Source organism: Patagioenas fasciata, chromosome 7 (assembly GCF_037038585.1).
Source record: "Patagioenas fasciata isolate bPatFas1 chromosome 7, bPatFas1.hap1, whole genome shotgun sequence".
In the NCBI taxonomy this organism is placed as follows: Eukaryota; Metazoa; Chordata; class Aves; order Columbiformes; family Columbidae; genus Patagioenas; species Patagioenas fasciata.
Genome location: NC_092526.1, coordinates 21,777,590 through 21,799,620, shown reverse-complemented (window position 1 = coordinate 21,799,620; position 22,031 = coordinate 21,777,590). Strand labels below are relative to the sequence as shown.

Here is a 22,031-nt window from a genome sequence, read left to right as displayed (position 1 = left end):
AAGCCAAAATCAGTCTGGAGAAGTTCAGGATTTTACAGGTGTTTACCATGAGCAGCTCCCCGGTCACCGTGCGCTGGGATCCGCTTGACCAGGGCGATGAGGCGGGACGCAGCCCGGCGCCCCAGCGCCCGCCGCCGCCTCGGCGGGAAATGGCGGGAAGGCGGCGGCCGTGCGCGGGCGGGCCCGGTCCTCGTGAGCGGGCGGGACGATGAAATGACACCGACGCGGCGGGACCTTTCGTGCGTGACCCCAGAGTTAACGGTTTATTTCACGCTGCAGCCGCGGGTCGCTTTACAGAAACATTCTCATGCTGGAGCCCCGCACGGGGCCGAGGACGAGGAGAGAAAACACTTGTATTCAAACAGAACTATTAAATAACCTGTACACAAAACTTCAGTCTCTTCCCCTGACAGCACCGAGGGCCGGGCCCCGGTGTGCCCGGACCGACGCTGCCGCCCCACCCCCGGCCTCTCGCAAGCCCCGATCCCCTGAGGCGGCGACTGGGGCGGCCCCTCTCCCGCCCTTTGTCGCGCCTCGGGACGGCAGGGACGGGGAGGGCGACTGTCCCGGGACGAGGGCAGACGGCGGCGGTCCCGGGGCCCCACGAGCGTCCAGTCCTGGGGCCCGAGGGTCCCCGCTCCTGCTGGTAACGCCCCCAACCGAGCCCCAGCTCGCCGGGCCCGACACGAGTCCGAGAACCGATCGCCTTCTCCCCCATCACCGCCCTGCCCCCGGCCGCGGGGCGCCCTAGGCCGGGTCACCGGCGCGGCACGGCTCGGCCCGCGGCGCGGGTGCGGCGACCGCCGCCGGGCTCGGGCCGGTCCTGCCCCGCCGCCCGGCGGTCACAGGTCGCGTCCGTCCTCCCGCTTGACGCCGTCCGCCGCCGCCTTCAGCTTCTTGTTCTGGTGGGTCTTGACGTGCTTGGCCAGGTGGTCGCTGCGCATGAAGCGCTTCCCGCATTCGGGGCAGACGAAGCGCTTCTCGCCCGTGTGAGTCCGCAGGTGCCGCTGCAGCTCGTCGGAGCGGGTGAAGCTCTTCCCGCAGAAAAGCCAGTTGCAGACGAAGGGCCGCTCGCCCGTGTGCCAGCGCAGGTGCGCCTTCAGGTGCGAGGTCTTGCCGTACACCTTGCCGCAGCCGGGGATGTGGCAGATGTGCTGCTTCTTTTTGCCCGGCTCCGCCTCTGGGGCGCTGCCCGCAGCCGACTGGCAGTTGGGGCAGCGGCAGCGGCGGCACCTCCTGGCCGTGGCCGCCAGGGGAGACTTGGTCTGCAGCAGGGCGGCGATTTGCGTCTGGTACTGGGCGAAGTCCGAGTGGCCCAGCACCAGGCTCCGCGGCAGCGCCGCGGCCGCGGGGAAGCGGTGGCCGCAGCCGCCCGGGGCGCCGGCCTGCTGGATGCTCCACCAGGGGATGTCCTCAGGCGGCGGGTTGGGCGAGAGCTGCCGGCAGGGCTGCGCGGGCGGCAGCAGGTTGGAGTAGCCGGGCGGTAGGGCGGCCTGGGCGGCGTAGGGGACGTAGGCGGGGGGGCAGCTGGACGGCAGGGTGGCCATGGAGGAGGGCAGCATCTTGACGGGAGAAAACTCGTAGGGGTAGGAGGGGTCCGCCGGGGGCGTGAGGGGCAGTTCGTGCGCCCCCCCGAAGGAGGGCTGCAGGTGGTTCTTCTGAGGGGTCAGCCCCAGGCTGGGGTGCGGCGGCGGTAGCCCCCCCGGGGAGTGTGCCGGCATCTCGCCGCTCCACGGGTGGAAGATCCTGGAGGGAGATCCCAGCGTCGGGTCGTAGGAAACCTGCAGGAAGTCCGAGGGCGCTGCGCCTGGCTGTCCGATGCGGCTACAGGTGGCGGCCAGAAGAGCCAGGGGCGAGTGCTTGGCCAAGTCTGGGGAAGCACTGGGGGTGCGGTCCTGCGCGGGAGCGGGAGGGAGGGAAGGAGGGAGGAGAGCGCGTTACTCGCCGCCCGCCGCCGCCGACCCGCGGGAAACTTTTGTGCGCCGCTGCCCGCGCCGCCTGGCCGTGAGCTGCCGGAGGCGTCTCCCGCTCCCCGCACGGCCGGCAAACTTTCCGAAAACAGTGCTCGCCAAGCGGGCAGAACGGGCCCGGCCCCCCGGTCCCGCCCGGAGATCGGTCCCGCCTCGCCTGCAGCCCTTGCCGTTGGCCCCGCCGCTTCTGCTGGTCCAGAGGCGCCGGGGAAGCGGCCGCTGCGAGCAGGGAGCAGCCCCCACCCCGGACTCCCCTGCCCCGGGACGTTGCCTGGAGTTACCGCCGGACTCCTGGCGGGAGAGGGCAGTTGCCGGCCCAAGGAGCTCGATCCCGACCCCTTCACCCCCGTGGGGGGACCCTACCTACCTCTCCCGGACCGCCGCGGGGCTGAAGCCCCGAGAGGAAGGCGGCAGGTCCCGGCTGCTCTGGCGCAACGCGGGTCACAACTGTGGGACGCGATGCCCTGCGAACATCCCCGGGCACAGGTACTGACCTGGAGGAAAGCCTGGAGGGAGTCGTTCCGGAGGACGGCCACTGCGGCCATGGCTACTGCGCCCGGGGCGAGGGGAAGGCGCCGGGGCACCGCCGAGGCATGGAGACGCCGAGGGGAAGACGAGGAGCTGCCCAGTTTCCCTCTCTCTCTCCTCTCTGATCTCTTCGCCTCTGTGCCTGTCCCACCCCCCCGCGCTGCGCGATCTCCGCGGACTGTCTGACTGCACCAGGATCACCTCCAAGAATTTGATAAGGACTTTGCTGGGCCGCCAGCCAGTCAGAGGGAAGATTTATGGCTTTGAAGTTTGCCGCTACCCAATCATCAAAGAATAGCGGCTCTTTCAGAAGCGAAAGCAAATCCTTTGAATCCACAAAGCTCCTATGGTGTGTTTGTTGGTCTGGATAAAAGAACTGATTATTAGGGGGGATGGGAAGGGAGGAGATAAAGGCGGGACAATTAATGAAGTAATCACTATGTGGGAAATGTATATACACAAATAATTGGATTTTCTTGATCAAAGGACCCCTTACCGCCTGGAGACCCTCGCACTAGATGTGCAAGACACTAGATTTCCCCCCCCCCCCCCTTTTTTTTTTCTTGCAATTAAGGATTTGTAGCAGAGCTCTAAAGTGACAATGTGTCTCTGTTATCTCCCGAGAAATCTGCCTCCAGATTCCGCTGATAGTGTTTGATGACTCGAAGTAACAGGAGCACAGCGAGTTCACCTGATCGGGGCTGGTCGATCCCAGTCGTAAAACTTCCTTGGAGTAATTGTCAGTGGTTCCTGCCCACTCCCTCCCTTCTCCCGCCCTTCCCCCGAGGCTGAGGGATATGCCCTCGATATGACTCCGCAAACAACCGCACATTTTCCCCTCTGGTAGCCGGGTTTGGTTTCGCTTCGCTCAGCCGGCGCTAAGCCCGTGTTATCTGCAGCCCCCGCCTGGCGCGGGGCCACGGCGAGCGCGCCCGGCCGGGCTCGGAGGAGGGGCGGCGGGTGCCACCGGCAGCGAGCGCTCCCGCAGACAGACACACCGACAAACCCTCCAGACAGAAACTGAAGGGGAAAGTTTCCTGTTCCCTAGCTGGAGCCGGGTGTAAAACACACAATTTCTTTAAATGGTGAAAGGAGTCTCCCTTGGTAGCGTCTCTGGAGGCGGGATGTGCTCCCGCGGCCGGCGAAATGCCCTCAGCGGCCTGGGCCGGGGGCGAGAACGGGTCCGGGGGGCTCCTCCGGAACACAGACGCTATTACCAGGCCTCTGCCGCCACCCTCTCGCCCACCTCCTGCCACAAAACCAAACTCGGCCCCGAGGGCTCTGCACCCTCAGCCCTCACCTTGCGGTCTGTGCACCTACATTATATATATACACACACGTGTGTGTCTATGAAGAACCTAAGCTGCTTTTCTTTCGACCATATGCGAGGCTATTTCGCCGGTAACCACTACCAGGCACATCTGGGTCACAGCTTAACGGCACCGCCCGCTGCTGCGCTCAGTGGTCGGCAGAGTTGGCGGGATCCCTCGCACTGCGTCGCCCAGCAAGCGGCAGGCAGGAACCCGCGCCCTTCCGCGCCCCTCCGCGGGCCCGCTCAGCACCGCGCTCCGCCGGGGGCCCTGGAAGCGCGCTCCTCTCTTCCCCGCTTTCCCATCTGCTCCGAGGTTATCGCAAACGTGTAAGCCGGCCTGTTTGGCCAAATACCAAACGAGGAGGTTCAGCTCTGTCTTGGGGAGGTGGGAGGGTGCCCTTTCGGGCAGATGCCGGCTGGCTCTGGTCCTCCGGTGTTGTTTGCGCAGGTAACTCGATCCTTCCCGCAGTCGCTGGGTTCAATTGTATTCACACAGCCACTGAAGTCTCTTTAAACGCCAGCACACAGAGATCTTTATCTGGCTTTCCTGTGGAAACACTCAGTGTCCGCTCAAAGACTTTCAAGAGTTGTAGGGCTTGAATTAGATCGGTTTCTTTGAAGGGATTAAAGTGCCAAGTCCTCTCCCACGGCTCCATATTGAGTCCTGGGGAGAAGTAAAAGCTCGACCTCGTGTAACACTGATACCCTACGCAGCAGCCACTTCAAGCTTTTCCCCTGTGCCAGGTAACCGCCTCACCAGGTCGGCAGCAGGGAGGTAAGAGCCTCGCACGCAGCGCTTTTACCACGTACCAACGCATCGAGGCAGGGCTGGCCGCTGCTGCAGGAGCCCTCGGCCCGGCAGCACCCCGGGCAAGGCGTGAGGCTGCTGGGCTCCCCATCAGCCTGCGAGGGTGCAGGGCTTGCGTGGTCCAACACCTCCGTCCACCTCACGCAAACACCCCTTCTCAGCATCGCCGGTGCGAGATCCAGCGGGGGCTGCGCCGCGTCCACACGGGACATGGCAGGAGACGGGGAAACGGCAGCTCTGCCGCAGGGCGCGCACACACTCGCGGACACTCGCCCTCAGCCGCCGGGTGCCCCGGGCTCACCTATCAAGCTCCAGTCGCGTCACTGGAGCCGCATTGGAGCAGGAGCGCACCCGCCTTCTCCTCCCGTCTGAGCTGCAGCCGGGGCAGTCGGAGCCGGGGGGTACCCCTGCGAGGGGACCCTGACCCGCACCTCTGGTCTCTGAGGGAGCAATAACCCGCCAGACAAGCGAAACAGTGGAGCTCGCACTTGCGTCGCCCCTAAACTTCCACATCCCCAAACCTGTGCCAACTCTGGACTCCTACCAGGTGCATGATTCAATTCCTACCTCGATTTCTGTTAATTCGTTTTATCAAACAATTGCCAGGCTAATAATCTGAACAATATTTATAAACGAAAGTCGATAGGTCGTTCAGGAGACACTGAACATCCCGAAGGCTTTCCCCAGCCTTTAAGGTACATTATTTCCTAAGGTATCTCGATGAACCAAAATGATTTATCACGTTACAAAAGAGTGGAAAGTTGGGCAACTTTCTATACAGATGTCACACTACAAATGCCTTGAATCTGCATGCAAGAAAGCACATTACTTAAAAGCTGAGAATAGTTTCTCATTTCTGGAAGAAACCAATGGGCTGAATAATGAAACGTTGCAGTCACAATTTTCTGCACAAATAATTAGTGTTCAAACTCAGAGCATTTCAGTCTCCTGAAATTTATTCTTAATGAAGTGCTGTCATTAAAAATGCAGGGCTGGAAGATCAAAGTACAATATTTATTTTAGAAATTTGTTTCAGTTATGAGTAGATACAGGTATCAAGGCCAAATGTCAATTCAGTTACACTAAAGCACTATTTCCCTGAGAAATGGGCTGCCGCTGCACCCTCCTGTAAAGCCAAGGGACACCGGAGATGGGGAGCAGCGCGGGAGGCGGCGCCCGGTGGACAGGGCTCCCGGCGGCACGGCCGGGGCCGAGGCCCGTTCGCGGAGCGGCGCTGACAAGCTCACCCCGGCGAGGAGCTCCCTGCCGCAGCCCCGCTTCGGCCCGCAGACGAAGGGGGACCGGCCCTGCCGGTGGGGCTGCAGGGCCGCAGCGGCCCTTGCGTCCCCAGGGGCCGCAGCGCCGTCGGGGCCGGGGCCAACGCGGTGCCGCGCCCCGGGGAGAGCCCAGCGGCCTGGATGCGAGAAGAGCTGGAGCCTGGAGACCTCCAGCCACAGGGCAGAGGCGCGACTGGGGCCCAGCTCCTCCAGCCCGGCTGCCTCCGGCCCCTGCCTGCTCCGGCGGGCAGGGAGACTGCTGCCTCATCCCCGGACACCTGCCCTGTACAGCCTCCGGGGCCAGAGTGGCTCAGGCTGCGCCAGGCTGGATGGTAACTGGTGATCTAAAGACAGTGGACATAAACATGATTCATCATCTTCATTGACAGGTGTCTTCAAAATGATGATTTTTCAGATTCAGGTATCTCAGAGTGACTGACCCACCAGGCAGGGTTCTTTTGGACCCTGGTATGAATGCAGGTAACAGAGAAAAAAATACCAGGGAGTAACAGCTGCCTGGGTGTCAGTGGTCCCCTGCACGGCCTCCACTATGCCTTTGCCTCTCAGGCCCCATGCACCCTGTCTCAGAGTCTGTCTCAGTGATGGCTCACACTGCCACAGCCTTCCACGAACTCCCCACCCATGTCCTCTCATGACACTCCCAGTCCCACCCAAGAACCTCATGGTTCTCTGCCATGAAACTCTTACTCCCTCCTATGACCTCCCAGTCCCTCAGCTTTTCCAGCACCACTATGAATGACGCTGGCAGCCTGGATAGGCTCTGGCCGGCTGCCTGCCCCCAGCTTGGGGACCTGGTATGCCTTAAACAAAATACTGTTCTAAAACAATTGTGACAAAGAATCAGAAACACGAGCATTTTCAAGTGAACAGCTGCACTAACATTCAGCCAAGCCTCGTAGTGAAGTTTTCGATGAGAGCGTGGCAGGCCTTAAACCTGAACAGGCTTTAAATAAGCTTACTCCATAAGGCAGTGTCTTCATATCATCTCATACTCAGACCGCAACTGTACTGTTTAAAGCCTTAGTAAAAGTAACTATCTATTCACAACAGCAAGAAGTTTCACCAGAAGTAAGGTAAATTAAGCTATGTATATAGCTACAAGCATGTGTGGATACATTGCCAACAGTTATGTGCCATTAATTATTATTATTTACTTCAGCATATTGACATTCGTATGCTAGGCAACATGATGGGCATAATAAGAGTAGTCATCAGTTCATATTTTTAACATGCTAGTGTATGTGGTTTGTTTATTTGCTTCAGATTACCAAAAACCAGTTGTAATACAATTTTATCTCCTAAGCTTTAAGAGAGTTTAATTTGAATATTTGTAGATGAAAAGAAAGATTAAAAACTGCTATGGCATCTTGTGCATTTTTCTGTGCATAAAAGAAAAATACAAAACAAGACAGCACATGTAAAGGCACCTTTCAGATTTAAAGGCTTGCCTTAACATTTCACAATCTAGGTGTGGATTTCATAAAGATTAATAGAGGATTTCCTAAACTTTTGAAAGCTGATCTGCCCTTTAAGGAAAGTAGAACAAATTTTATGCCTCACTACAGTTTTACTGCCTGTTGTTAAAGGCTTAAATATCTTACTGTGTTCATCTTCTGCTCCTTCCTTGGCTGGCCCTTTGTGACTCCTCCTCCTGGCTTAAGAAACATTGGTGAACATTTTTGGATATATTTAATCCCCTTGCATTTACCCTTTGAAAAGGAGTCAGACTCTTTAACTATCAATATTTAAAGTGTTATTCTTGGCTGCACTTGGAATGCCTGGGACACCTTTTGGTCCAAAACAATTGTTTCAAACTCTCTAGAAATGCCTTTCTGCCTCTGGCATACACAGCTGCATTTTCTTCCTCCCTCCAATAGCTAGAAACGGATTTCTAGAAAATGGAAAGCCAGCCAAGACTCTGGTAAGCAGCTGAAAAGGATCTGCCATGTGCACTCTGCTTGTCATCTTGTTTTGGGAAATATTAGGTAAAACAAGACTATGTATTTTTGGTGGAATGCATTTGCTTAGGGAAAACTGGATGGGAACCTATTATTTTATGAGCACAGATAGATATACCCACTCTTTTCTTGCTTTGAAATTATTCGGTTTGGAATGAAAAGGTAATTAAACTGTTATTTGCATCCTTCTAACTACAGAGAATATATTATCTAGAAACTGTGTCTCATGGTAATTAATTCTAGTTACTTACTATATTTATTGACAAATTAAACAGCTGTCTGTGTCTACATTGTGTTAAAACTGGAAACAGCACAAAGTTTAGACAGAAAGATCGTTGTTCAACCTACACATAAATATTGCATGATCATATGGCTGCCACATTGTTATCTATTTAGCTGAATGGATTAATCCAACACTGTAAAAATACACCTGTTACTTATTGACCTTGTGTTTTAATTTTAGAAAATTCTGGTACAGAAAAAAAAAGTATTTTCTAATGATAATATTTTTTCAATATTTCAATAATCACTTTTGAAATAACCCATTCTTCAAGGACTACTGAGACATGACTATGGGATTGAAGGCGGGTCAGGTAAGAGATCCTGTCTTCACACCAAAGGAAATAATCTAAAGGGCCTCTCTACAGACCCTCTATGTATAACACTTTTAAGGTAGCTTGTTCCAGGAATGCATACATATTAGTGAAAGGCAGTTGATGCTTCTTGTGCCTATCAACTACAACATAGTTAAGTGCATCTCAACATGGGGAGGGTTTTTGAGAGGGATCTAGAAAAGCCAAATTTCTAGATTAAGAGAGGATTTTTTTAAAAACATGCCAGTCTTCTTGGCTGCCACCACAGACCCAGGATCCCAAGGAAGATTAGGGAAAGTTTCAGTTACAGGTTTAAAATTGCTTATCTCTGCTTAGCTGAACACAAAGACTTAAAACAACTGCCCTTGTAGACTGACATAAAGGCCTCCTTAAGAATGCAGTGCATGGTATGTTTCCATGTCACTTCATACGTTGATGCCTTAAGTGATGCAGTATAATACATAAATAGGTATATGCATAAATTCTGTGATCCACTCAAAAATCAATTAGCCCTCCCCAATTCTGAAGATAAAAATATCATCTACAAAATTCTTTCAAATGTATGCAATACTTGTGTTATGGCTTCCATCCTTGTAGAGCTGTAGAGGTGTGAAGTCATTCTCACCACACTCTCATGCAGTAGAGTCAGCTTCCTTCCCCTTCCTTACAAAGGAAACAACCATGGCCATACAAACAACTGCTCCAGGCTTGGAAAGAGGAGCTCCTTGCCTCAGTCCTGCACAGAGATTACCAGACTGCTCCTCACTGAACAATTAAACAAATTACTCCAGCTCAGCTCAAACCTCAGAACCTCAAAGTGAAGCAGCAATGACCAGAGAGCCCCAGCTGAGGAAGGGATGTCCTGCTGGCTGGCTCGCCGTGCCAAACCAAAGCAAACAACCCTAATTTGGGAATAAAAGACATTTCACTTCACTTTTAAATCAGCCCTTATTGCTTAGGGACAAAGAGCTTGACCAGCTGCTTGAGAACCTAGGACAAGAAGAAGAGAAAGGATATTCCCCTCAAAGACAAGGATGTCAGCATGGCTGTGGCTCCTGCTCCAGTCTAATGAACGGCATCATTTTTCTCACACTTCTATAACCTCTGAGATAGAGGGCAAAAAGAAATGACCTTAAAATGGGTACACTTTTTGGCTTTCCTCTCTTTGTAAATCTCACATCCCTATTTTTCCCATTACATGCAGGGAGCCCCTGTATTCTACTAGAATTGAGCTGAGAGAGTCACACATTACATAGGGAAGAGAGAACAGTCCATGGTGAAGGACAGATAATGCAATAAAATGGAAATGTATTCTTAGTATAAATTACCTATTCCTTGTGCTGGGGAATGAGAGAGAGATTATAGTGCTGCAGTTGCTGTGACTCCAATGCCCAAATGATATCACATGAGCCACTTTTAAACCCAAGTAAGTGGATTCAGGAGAAATCTGATTGACAACCACTGACTGCTTCTCAGGAGGTCATACTAAACCACAAAGAACCATTTTCCAAATTTTTCATCTTAAAATAGGAAAGTCTGCAGAAAAAACAAGTGCAAAGCCATGCAATTTCTTCAGTGTTATCAGACTAACTTTATAAAATGCTGTAATCCCTATCAATACACTAGAGTATGGGGTTGAAAAAGAATATTATTTTTCTGACAAAATTCTTACAGAAGTCAACGGAATAGATGCTTATAAACACTGAACTGAGCTCATGATTTGCTACTTTTTTCACTTCCATCGCTACACATGGAGTGATTCAGAAAGAAGCTGCTCTGTAGTGCCAATGATTCTCTTTAATGCAATAGAGTTATCCGTTGATTTATGAATTTCTCCTGCCTGTTCTCATTTACTTAGCTCTAAATTAAGGATAAGATAATTTGCATTCTAGAAGTAAAGCAGTGTTTATAAGAGAACGGAGTAATAAAATCCCTCTTAAATCAAGTTTTAGAAATGTACAAGTGAGGTTAGAGGTAGTTCCAGCAATGTGCAAAGCCTTATTCATTAAACTCTACAGTAAAGACTCGAGAGAAAGTATTAAATTTCTAGTGTTATCTAGATTCCAGTATTAGTATAGCATTCTCTTATCTCAGGAATTTGGTGTAGGAAGAGACAAAAGGAACTTTCTGCCTCAGCTTTCTGATACCCTGATAACCTCCTCCTGGGAGATCCTATGCTCTCTCTTAATTTAGATACCATATGCCTCATTGGTCATCAATTCAGTGGCTGCTCTCCATTTTACAGCCCTCACAGGGATTTTGATCACACTATCTATAAAACTAATCACTTCCTCTGTTTACTGTTGTTCTACCAGTCAGACAGTATTTTCTTATAAGAATTTACAAATAGCACAATCTAGTCAGCTTTGTTCTTTCATTTGGTATATATTGCTCCACTATGTACATTATTTGCAGTGCTCAAAGTAAAATATCAGAAACTGGAAAGCAGCAGAGGAGGTATGCAGGAAAGAAGAAACAGAGCTACACAGCCTCTGAACTAACACTACTGGTCAGATGTCTGGAACCGAGTAGGAGTAGCCTGGAGATCAGGACTTCGGTTGGTTGGAGCAGAAATTTCTCTCTGCTGCCATGCCTGCAGTCCCTTGATTAACCAGGATCTGAGCTCCTATTTGTGTGTGTCATAGGCTGAATATTTTTTATTTCCTTTTCCTGTGCAAGCCAGCAGTTTGGGAGGGGTCAGAAGCAAAAGCTAACCCTCCAGGTGAAGAGGCTGAAAGGCAACCTCCAGGCAGGCACCACGTTAATGCTGAGACTGGCCAGAGAAACTAAGAATGAGTGTGGACTCACACACCTCAATGCTGGGGTCACTGGTAATGAGAATACCAAGATAAATTGAGCAGTTCACTTTGCTCTGAGTGATGGATTGAAGCTGTTTTCATCTCTGTGGGGTGTTCTTTTTTGGCTAAAATAACATTTTACTCCTAAGTTTCCTACATGGGCATATACAGCCTCCTCTGACACTCAACCCATATATGTATATATACAACTAGGTAAGAGGTGGAAACTTTGTGTCTCCACTTTCCTGATCTCTGCTGCCACCAGTCAGTAGTACAATTATTTTCCTCAGTTCATCTTTCTTCATCTTTTTGTAAACTTGCCAAGTTTACCAGTGACAGGGTATGTGAGGAAGGAGAATAGCATCCAGGTTTGTGGGGCATATTCAGGATATTTTTCTGAGTAACAGGAGTGCAGCTATGGAGCTGGGGGAATATATGGGAACTGGATCAACAAACAAAATCTTCTGACAGCCCTGAGTAAGGAGGTGGTCAAACCATACAGTGAGGGTATTAAGGGGAGCTTTAGCTAATACGAGCACATGGTGGTTACAGCATTTATCCTCATGACTCTTCTATAAAGAAGTAGTATGTTATTCCATTATTAGCAAAGGAAACACAGGGAAACCACATACCTTGTCCTATGTCACATATTAACCCTACTGAAGAGCAGGGAGCAGGACTGCGCAGCTCAACTGAAGAGCACAGGCACACGGCTTGGGACCATATCCTAAGATGTTCCACCTCATTCCCCTTAACAAAAACCAAACTATTTTCTAGATCCCTCCCACCCCCCTGATCTCATGTCAGTCTCTTCTGACTCTTGTACGCCGTCTTAGTAACTTTGAATTACGAGTAGATACTGATCTTTCCGTGGGAAAGACAGCTGAGGAGTAAAGCCCAGATGTCCTTGGGCAGGCAGAGAGGCAGCAATGGGACTGTGTGCAGGCAGGCAGGAGACAAACAGGCAGCCCATGCAAGTAGAGCAATAAGCCAACATGCTCACAACACATATATTTCTACTTGTTCTGGTGGTCAGTGATTAGAGCACATGATAAGTAATAAAACAGAGCCTAACACTTCTGTTTCATAAACACAAAATAGATACTAGGTGGGCTATGCTGAACACGCAAATGCGCCCCTGCAACTCATAATGAGTTGAGCAGAAATAATTAGATACTTGCTAACCTTTACAGCTCATCCTTTCTCTGCTTTAGCAAAGTCTTCACTACAGGATTCTGTCCAAGGCTCTAGTTTCACTTGCCAATCATCAAAACAACCACTCTCAGTGGTGACAACCTCCCCTGCAGAAAGACTTGCAAGCTTTGCTACTGCCGCCACAAATTCTGGAATTCAGTAACGCTACCGCCTATATTTCCTTGATCTCACACATGGGAGCAGTCAGAAGAGCTAATTTTCCTCCACCTCAAGTAGACCCTCTCTCTGTGCCATCTGCCTTCCCACCTTTGTCAGTGTTTCACAAGCCTTCTCCAGTAAATCCTTCTACCCCCACATGTAATGAAACACAGTGAATGTAAATAGACGGCACCTGGTTATCTCCAGCACCTACTGCTCGTTACAGAACAGCTGAGCTATGGTAGCATTGTAAGTAACACAAATCTCAGGTCCTGATTTAAAAAAATGGAATAGCTCTGTGCCTATCACTGTTTCCTGGCTACCAAGAATCTGATGGTCTGCAAATACATGAGGCACCAACACACAACCATACTGCTGTACCAGCCAAGCTTTGGGACACTGTTTTCTTCCTTACCACCTCCTTGTTGACCCATGTTTGGCTGGTTCCCCTTAAGTGTCTTACAGGCATTATTCATGAGGAAGCTAGCATGTTCACATCATAGAGGTCTGGAGAGTTTAAAAGAGGAACAGAAGTTTGGGGTACTTTTCATTCCTGGCCATTGAGAACAATTCAGAGAACACAGAAAATTGTTTATATCTAACCCTTCTTCTGTACCCTTCCTGCACGTCCCAGGTTTCAGTCCAGGTTTTGTTGTTGTTGTTGCGTACAGCTGTACATTGATATACAATGTACAGCTAAATGAAGATTCACAGAATATTGAGAACAAGCTTGTAATCCTGCCTCTCAGAGCATTATGTGAGCTATTGTTAAACACGATTTTCCAGCTACTGATTAATTATCTTGACAAAAACAAAACCAGTGTGATTTTAATGAAAATACCCAGATTTAGTCTGTCTGAGCAGATAGATTATGTATTTAATTGTAAATGGCCTGTAAACATCTGAGATCTCTAAGTATGGAGAAAATAATAGTATCTATATTTAGATATCTGAGGGAAACTTGGGCTTTTACAGGATTGAGCTGGAAAAATCAAAGTGATATATTTTGATCTCTTGGTATTTTTCTGATATCTCTTGATCAGCTTGATTTGAAAGTGAAAATGTAAACGGATGTTAGACATATCCAGAGATATCCATCTCTGTGCAATTTGTCTGAAAAAAACCAAATAATTTCTTGCAACACAATGAACCCCAGAAAAAATAAGGGGAAAGTAATTTTTTCTAGACCATGTCATTCATATAGAAGAAAACAATCCTGCTCAGGTGAAGGATTACAACTATTTTTGCTACAGTATGCTTATAAATATGAAGGATGAATCACAGCAAAACTATTTACATCAAACCATCTAACAGCATATTTATGGAGGTTTGTTTGGAGAAGTATTTGCTAATTAAATACACTATTTATCACTTACCTATGATTCTTGTCACCTACCCAGTAGGCTGTCTTTTCAGGATTCCAACTACTAAATTTCTTGCATATTGAACAATTAACATTTTTGAAAATTCATAGTTCCAGTATTTTTTTCCTATTCTTATGCTGGTATTTTCTGTAAACTTATGACAGGAAAGAGTATTTTCAAAACTTATAATAGATTTGTAAAAGATAATGGGTTTAATGGTTTAAAAACCTGAATCCTTGCAGTACTGCAGGCCTAGGAAAAAAATTCACTTTGAATCATAAAAAAGTGAAGATTTTTTGTGATTTTTGAAAGGGAACCAGCTCCTAAGATACCAATTTCAATATAATGGGTATTTCCTATTGTAGAAAAGCTAGGAATATTATACCTGATACATTTTATTTGTCTTTGGAATTCCAATTTTTAGTCCATTTATAATTTTATATGCTAAAAAATCTTAATTGGAGTCATGGTACCTATACCACTTGCCTTCTTGAGAAGCTTCCAAAGCATATCAAAGTGTTTTTCTACCACAGATGTTACATGCATCTTAAGATGCTCTGCAAGATGATTTAAGGCTTTGTTAAAGAACATGATCAGGATAATCTTCAAAATTTACTAAAGATTCCCTTTTCCACGAAGCCTAACGGTTCATGTCTTCTGTTTTTTTTTCTCTCTCAAGTAGCTTCTCTCTCTTCTTCTAAGTTTCTATCATCATAATTTTCTATTACATTGTCCCCAAGTCCATTAATTTTTCCCTTCATCAAACATCACACGGAGCCAGGCTCTTCTCGGTGACAACCAATGGTAAGACAAGGGGTAACGGGTGCAAACTGGAACACAGGAGGTTCCACTTAAATTTGAGAAGAAACTTCTTCTCATTGAGGGTGACAGAGCACTGGAACAGGCTGCCCAGGGGGGTTGTGGAGTCTCCTACTCTGCAGACATTCAAAACCCGCCTGGACACATTCCTGTGTAACCTCATCTGGGTGTTCCTGCTCTGGCAGGGGGATTGGACTAGATCATCTTTTGAGGTCCTTTCCAATCCCTAACATTCTGTGATTCTGTGAACAATAATACCTCTCTGTCTATGTCCATCTTACAAAATTCTTCTTCCAAGTGTCACCCAGAAGTTGGATACTGCAGGGTAAAACAATCAGGCTTTGCCCTCTCAGAAGTAAGAAATTATGTGCTCTCCATTTGGTTCTGCACAGCAGTTGGAAGAAGCAGTGAAGTTGGCACCTTGTCCCTGTAGCATGGCAGAGATGAGGAAGAATCCGCCTCTAACTCTTTTTGACACAACAGAAGTCAGTAGAGACAAAAACCCATGACCACCTTGATCTTCAGTTCCCCCTGCCTGTGAGGCAGGATGCCAGTGATGTTTCCTGCATGTTGTGGCTGAGCAGAAGAAAAGTTAGGGGTATCTGGAATACTGAACATTCCCAAGAAGATACCTAATAGTCCTCAGAGTATCACCCATAGCTCAACAATATCTTAAAAGAAAGAAAAGTAGCTTTTAACCCAGTCAAATCAATATCTGTCATAAACACTACATTTCCTTTGAAAGTTTATATCATTGTACTTGTAGTTTGTCAGCAACATTTCCAAGAGTACTTCTTTTATTATCAAAGCAAAGAAATATTTATATCCTCAGGACTTCCATCTGCAAATTAAAAAGAAAAAAGAATTTAAAAAATGTAAACTATAAATGAAAGAGTAACTGGAATTTATTTCTCAAAACACTGTATTGAGTTACTAACGACTTTCTAACAGAGATAGCTCTTTCAAATTACTTATACCTACTGGTTTAATGACAGGTACGCTCACCTTCTTGAATTCCACTGTTGCACAGGGAGTCCAGAGTGTTGCCTCGTTTGCACTTTACTTGCTATTTTCTTCATAATTTGCAGATGTTTTCTAAAAATCATTGGGAATTTCCAGCTTAACCGAAAAAAATGCAGATCTAAGTTCAACAAAGGTTTCTAACAATCTCTAGCAAACACAACACAGCTGACAGCTGAATGTTACAAATGGGGCCTCATAAATAGGGCTTAACAATTTTGTTTAAGATCAGAAGTTCCCAACCAACACTTGAGCCACAGAAGAATGTCCATTAGCTGCTATAAAAGCAAAATTGGTAGGGCTTTGTGATTCAGTGGAGGGCCTGAAAGGCACACACAAGCAGATATACACCAACACACTGGAGAGTAGTAGAAATTCTTCAATTTGAATAATTTCCACTCCTTTTTCTTTCTGTCATTAATACGAAGTAATGTTCTGTTTAAGTTAAAAACATTTTTTTCTGCTCTACATTTAGTCATGTTCACATTTCTTTCTGGTTTAGCTCTCACTAGTCTCTTCACATAGCATCCAGTATGACTTTATATTGTGAAGAAAAATTCTGTAGCGAGAGGAGTTTTGTCCCACTGTTGTTTTCTTTAATCTTTCGTTCGATGCATAGAAAGATGCGAACCTTTCTGTGTTATCTTAACCACAGTGATCTGGGAGCAAAGCAAATGAGATTTAGTAGATATGTTTCTGTTGTCATTATTATACTTCATATGCTTTGCTATGTAGGCAACGTGTTTTATTTCTCTTAACTTGAAAGAGGTTTCTGTCTTATTGTTGCAATTTATTAAGGGCAAACAATCTCAGGCTTATAATAGGCCTGTAGGCAGAACAAAGCCCTTGTCAAATGGAAGGGTTGGCTGCTCAGCTGGGTAGCATGTAAATGTGCAAAAAGAACTGTTCTGTTCAAAGACACTAGACATGCTTTTTAAATAAAACATCTCATATAATTGAGAGTTGCCATTTAAGTGTTGTGCTGGAAATGTTAATTTAAAAAAAATTAATTTAACTGAAGAAATAGAGTTATAGTGTATTTTTTGTAAACTCTCATAATAAGCAAAATCCCGCATATCACTAAGGTTTTCATTAGATCTTGAACATTAACTGTTTCTAAAATGGCAGTTTATTGTCATTTTATAACGCCGTGTTATGCAAGTCGGGATAAGTTCATCGCTGCTGTATTCACCTGGGCAGGCCATGTAAACCTAATCTTATCCGAGACATATTTTTGGGTTTGTTTTTAATATAAGAGGTCACTCTGCCTGTTACTTTGACATAGTATCATGTCTTAAAAAGTAAGGCGGTTTCTCATTCTGCAGCTCATTTAAAATTTCCCATTATATGCCTCCTTTGCAAGAGCTGAAATTAAAATGGCAGATAAAGATAACAACATAATAGGCATTTTTTTCATGCCCTGGTCCACTTGGGCACAGGCAGTTGTTTTTTTTTTCTCTTCTGTTGAAATGGATAATCAGGACAGTATCATCAATTAAATTTTTCACTTTAACTTTTCTAATGTTTCCAGACTTCACTATTTGGCAAAGACAATTGGGACAGATTTCTTTATTTTTTCCTCTGGCCTAAAACTCAAAACCCCCCACTTCCCAAACTGTTACCACCGAAGAGTTTATTAAATGGCTGAAAAAGACAGCTGGTCCCACCATCTGTTAAAAATTTTCAGGGGCCAAATGAAACAGGTTACACCTTTAGCCATGCCAAGTCTTCCAATACCCCCTCCCTCTCACAGCCTGTGGAGGGCTAATCTGAATTTCACGCTCTGATTTTGCTGTTGCTAATGTCTGAGCTTCTTATGTGTGCTTCTTGTAGTTGCTTATATTAGTTCTTTAGCAGTAACAAAAGCTCCCCTCTTCTTTCAACCTATCTCATTTACAATCAACGGAATCCTGGGTCTATAGCCTTCCTTTACAATAAGATACTGTACCTTGAAGGAAACCCACAGAGAACCTAATATCTGACTTTTTGGAGCAACAGAGAAAACCGGGAGTACGTTTCTGTTGTTTTGCAGCCACCTTTCTGTAAATGCTAATGGAAGTAATTCAGATGTGCCAACAAAGACAGAATCTGCAACACACTGCAGGTGTGAGGGGGCTGAAACAAAAGGGATGCTAACCCTAATGGTATCTCTTGTCATTAACAATTCTTTGATGTTCATACTCGAGGCTCTTTTATCTTGTAGTTTTTCAGCCATCTTTGTTAACATGCAGTGTAACTAAATCTTTTTTTCCCTAACCTTTAAAGACATCTGCAAAATGTTTATGCTAAGTTAGTTTCCATAGCATCTTTCTGCAACACACATTGAAGTAAAATGAGGTAAAGCTTGCAAGGTTATTATTAAAACATCAGTAAGTTTCTATCATTAAGGAGCAGATCAATAAAAAGAAGCTCTTAATGTTACTTTAATAAGGATGAGTTTCTTGTAACAAGACTGGGGATTAACTTCAGGGTAACAGAAGTGGTGTTTATAATATAGCAGTTCTGTTAATAAGAACCAGTTTGTTTTACTCATACTCATCTAAAAAAAATTACAAGTATCACTAAGTTCCAATATTAAAGAGACTTTCACAATATAATATATATAAGGGCATTCTAATTTTCCAGAAGGGATTTCTCTACCACTAAGTGGGCAATGGCATTCAGTCAAGGCACTGTAGGTGGAGTTTCTCCATATCCATCTGTCTTTCCACGACTTACAGATGGAAAAACGCTGTGTTTTTTAAAATACTCAGCCCAGTAGGATGACAGTAAAATGAAATGAACAATCAAAGCACAGGAGATGCCAATCTGAACTATTGCACAGCACTACCAGCAGACCCAGCGTTTTGCTCTCATCCCATCGGTCATGTCCTGTTAGATCACATCCCATTTTATCACAGTCTGTTGCATTATTGTTGTAGCATGTTGGAATGTTAAATGAGCAACATAATCAATCAATACCAATTTCCAATTGGAGTTCAGCTGTAAATCTGCACTGTGCTAAAAATGCTGAAGATTTTAATACAACTTATCAAAAGACACAGTTTTATGAAGCCTCCCATTTTGCTTTTCTTTCAAAACTTAATTTCTAACAGATCAGTTTAATCAAATAAATGAAGTCTGTGCCTGCATTAAGTACAGCACTTATCTTTGAATTTGGATGTAAACTAATTCTATGGAACAAGAACATAAAGAACAGTGGTTATTTTTTTTTCCTTTTACAGCTTACTTTCATCTTTAGGCATAAAGGCACACTAGGAACAGTGTAGTTAATATATTGCCTTGTCCCAAGTTTCAGCTGTATGGATTGATGGACTGAGCTGCTTCCCTTCTTTCATCTACAGTATTCAGCACTCTGAGAAATGTTTATGGGAACTGGGGATCTTAGATTATTGACAATTTTATCATATTAACAGGTTATTTTTAATCATTTTTCTTGTGACAGCACTGAGGAGTGCTCATTCCTGAGATGACAGAAAACTAGAAGTTTCTGTTTCAAAGATTTTTTTATTTCAGTAAGAGCCATTCTGGCATAGGAACCTTTACACAATCTCTCCCATTGCATTAAATGTGTTAATTTGTTGCTTATAGCAGGAAGCAGAAGCAAGCACAAAAAACAGTGAGTAATGCTCTCACACAACTTTGTGGAACTACCTCCTCTGCATTCCTCTCGCGCCGCTGACGGCTCCAGTGTCGCACTTCCACATGGTCACATCCTGGCTGCACAGCAATGCCACACGCCAGCCCTCACCTTGCACAGGACCCTTTCCACCAGAGCCACCAGACCCTGCCACCCCAGCCTGGCCTCACCTGTCCCCGCCAGCGCATCACACAGCATGGCACCCCAGTTCTGCTATTCCAGTTTTAGACAGGGCTTCATCAGAGACTTGTCACCATCAGGAGCATGACAATTTTTGGAAACCGCCCCGACAAGCCTCCCTCCCTCCCAGCGCTGTAGTCCTGCCCAATGGACGGCATCCAGTCTTTGTTGTGGCGATATAGCTTTCCCTGAGAGATCAAGACGACACTTTCAAGCCCACTTTTCACTGGTGATGGGTCAGAAATTCGGACCTGGGTCTTCTGCAGGAAAATGCAAACATGTTGATCTCCACTACCTGCCAACTATCTTATGAAATACTATTTAAATTATTGAAAAACAATATCTCTCTGCAATTCAGCTAAAAAAAATGGAACAAGGAATTTAATGTTACTGACCTGATATGTAATCTGGTTTCTGGAAACATTACTCCCAGATGTGTATTTCACTTAACTGCTCCTATGTCCTCTAGCATCACAACACATGAGTACTACAATAATACTCCCCTGATAACATAATTTATACATTTAGTGTTCTGACTGATACTGGATTTATACATGTAATAAAATAATTTCCAATAATTCTTGAGAAATCCATTAAGAGGAGCCACAACATCAGCCTGTGTTTAAAGACACAGTGCACTACTATTAGAATGATTTGTCAGCCTTCTCCCTGAGCAGCTCCAGTGCCAGCACGCAGGAGACATGAAGGCCCTCACAGAGTTCTGTAACCTTTAGCTCTGGCCCAGAGCTGCTCCCTGGCCTTTGGTATTCACAGCATCCTGGGCTACTTTTGTCACTCTGGGCGTCCTGCTTTGCTGTCAAACAGAAACATTTTCTGTTAAGTAAGCATTCTGCTACAACTCCTCCCAGGGTGAACAGCCTTAAAGAAAAGGCAGAGTAAATAAATGTAGTTCTAGTTTTAACAACAAAATTGGCATTATTTCTCATATTTCGTTGTCAGAATTAAAACCAGGATGGATAAGTTTATTACATGCCATGTCTTGTACATATATCGGTACTAAAACTACTTACCCGTTTCTTTTAGGATCATACTTTTGTGCCACACGGCTTTATTTTTAATTGTTTGTACTATGTGTATCTGGTTAACCAGAAGACATTTTTTAAAAGTCAGGGCTTTGTTGTATGTCAAAAATTCTCCTTTCATTTTGAGAAAAAAAAAAGGAATGAGAAATAAGAGTATGGTATACTTCAGTTACTTATCTCATTGATAACTATTTGACAATAAAAAAGCAATACCCCTATACAATTACAATTCTTACAAAAGGAGAGAACAAATTATTGAATTATAACTTCTTTTTTTTTTTTTTTAAGGTGAAATTTTTAGATTGGGACTTGAATCCCATTTTACACCAATTTAAATTTGTTGTAAAATGGCTAGTAGTATCACCTGGACATCTTGACCTCCAGCTGCCTGTTTCTTCCAACAAAACTGCCTTCTTAGTCCCTCTCCATGAATCATATAACTTTTTGCCAAATTATGTATTTCCTCATTCTCACTAAAGAAGAAACTTGTGAAGAAACTCTACGTACAGTGATGGACCTGAGTTCTAAACATGAGATTTGATAATTTGTCCTCATACACAAGAAATCAAGCAAAAATCAATGGATACTGAGATGAGACGATGTATATTAAAACTGCAGGCTTTAGGCATACGTGTATTGCACTACCAGAGACAATCACATGATGAAGTATATGAAATTCATCCTGTTTTCCTACTGTTTATAGAGGTCAACATAAAATACAGACCTAAACCCACTGCATATCTTCAGTTTTGTAATTATTTTTATTTTTCATATCTGCTATATTTTCAACCACACCTGCTTTTCATGATGATAGAAAATACAAATGAAAAAACATTCCTTCACAATAATGGATGTAGGTTATGACAACGAAGGTTAGAGTTTATCCAGTCAAGACTACCTTTAAATAAAGTATAGCAAAAATTGAAGGGATATAAATATAGAAAATAGTAACACTAGGAGATTCCTTACAAATCTTCATAGTGTGCAACCATTTATATTGAATGATAAGTTCATTGAGGGTACGTAAAAAGTATGCAGTTTGGTATAAAGAAAGTAAATTGGTAGCTCCCTTTTACCCTCTGACAGCACAAGTCAGAAGGTCTCCAACTCAACTAAAAAGGAATACGTTTAAATACATTTCTTTTGTTTAAAACTGAAACAAAAAAATCCACTTTGTGTTTGTGTGCATGTGTGTGCCCTGTGCAGCACTTAGAACCACAGTGTATCAAAAGTCAGGAACTTGGTGGAATTAAAACATGATGAGACAATTGCTTGGAAGTATAAACATACACAGTTAAATAAAATACAGAAAAATATCATATAAGTACATAATTATGAAAGCATTGT

The 22,031-nt window shown here is 45.6% G+C and overlaps 2 protein-coding genes across 3 annotated transcripts in view; both read right to left on the bottom strand.

Moving 5' to 3' along the window:
• Positions 1-22,031, bottom strand: part of MYO3B (myosin IIIB) — a 237,898-nt gene that overhangs the window by 18,020 nt on the left and 197,847 nt on the right. The window contains exon 37 of one of the 2 annotated variants that reach the window (XM_071811051.1): positions 19,181-19,901. The exons of the other annotated variant lie outside the window; for it this stretch is intronic. The gene's annotated coding sequence lies outside the window, so the exon portion shown is untranslated. Of the gene's footprint in view, positions 1-19,180; positions 19,902-22,031 lie in introns of those variants that run through there. 2 annotated transcript variants of the gene reach the window in all.
• SP5 (Sp5 transcription factor) lies at positions 233-3,011 on the bottom strand. The gene is made up of 2 exons (XM_065841189.2): positions 2,465-3,011; positions 233-1,895 (listed from the first exon to the last, which is right to left on the bottom strand). The coding sequence occupies exons 1-2, from the start codon at positions 2,513-2,515 to the stop codon at positions 843-845; spliced, it is 1,104 nt and encodes a 367-aa protein (XP_065697261.1). The 5' UTR covers positions 2,516-3,011; the 3' UTR covers positions 233-842.

Bases quoted from the DNA above. Each gene is read 5' to 3' on its own strand.
- SP5 (XM_065841189.2), bottom strand. From the start codon at position 2,515: ATGGCCGCAGTGGCCGTCCTCCGGAACGACTCCCTCCAGGCTTTCCTC. The intron at 1,896-2,464 runs GTCAGTACCTGT...GCTCCCGCGCAG, and splicing joins CCCTCCAGGCTTTCCTCCAG to GACCGCACCCCCAGTGCTTC.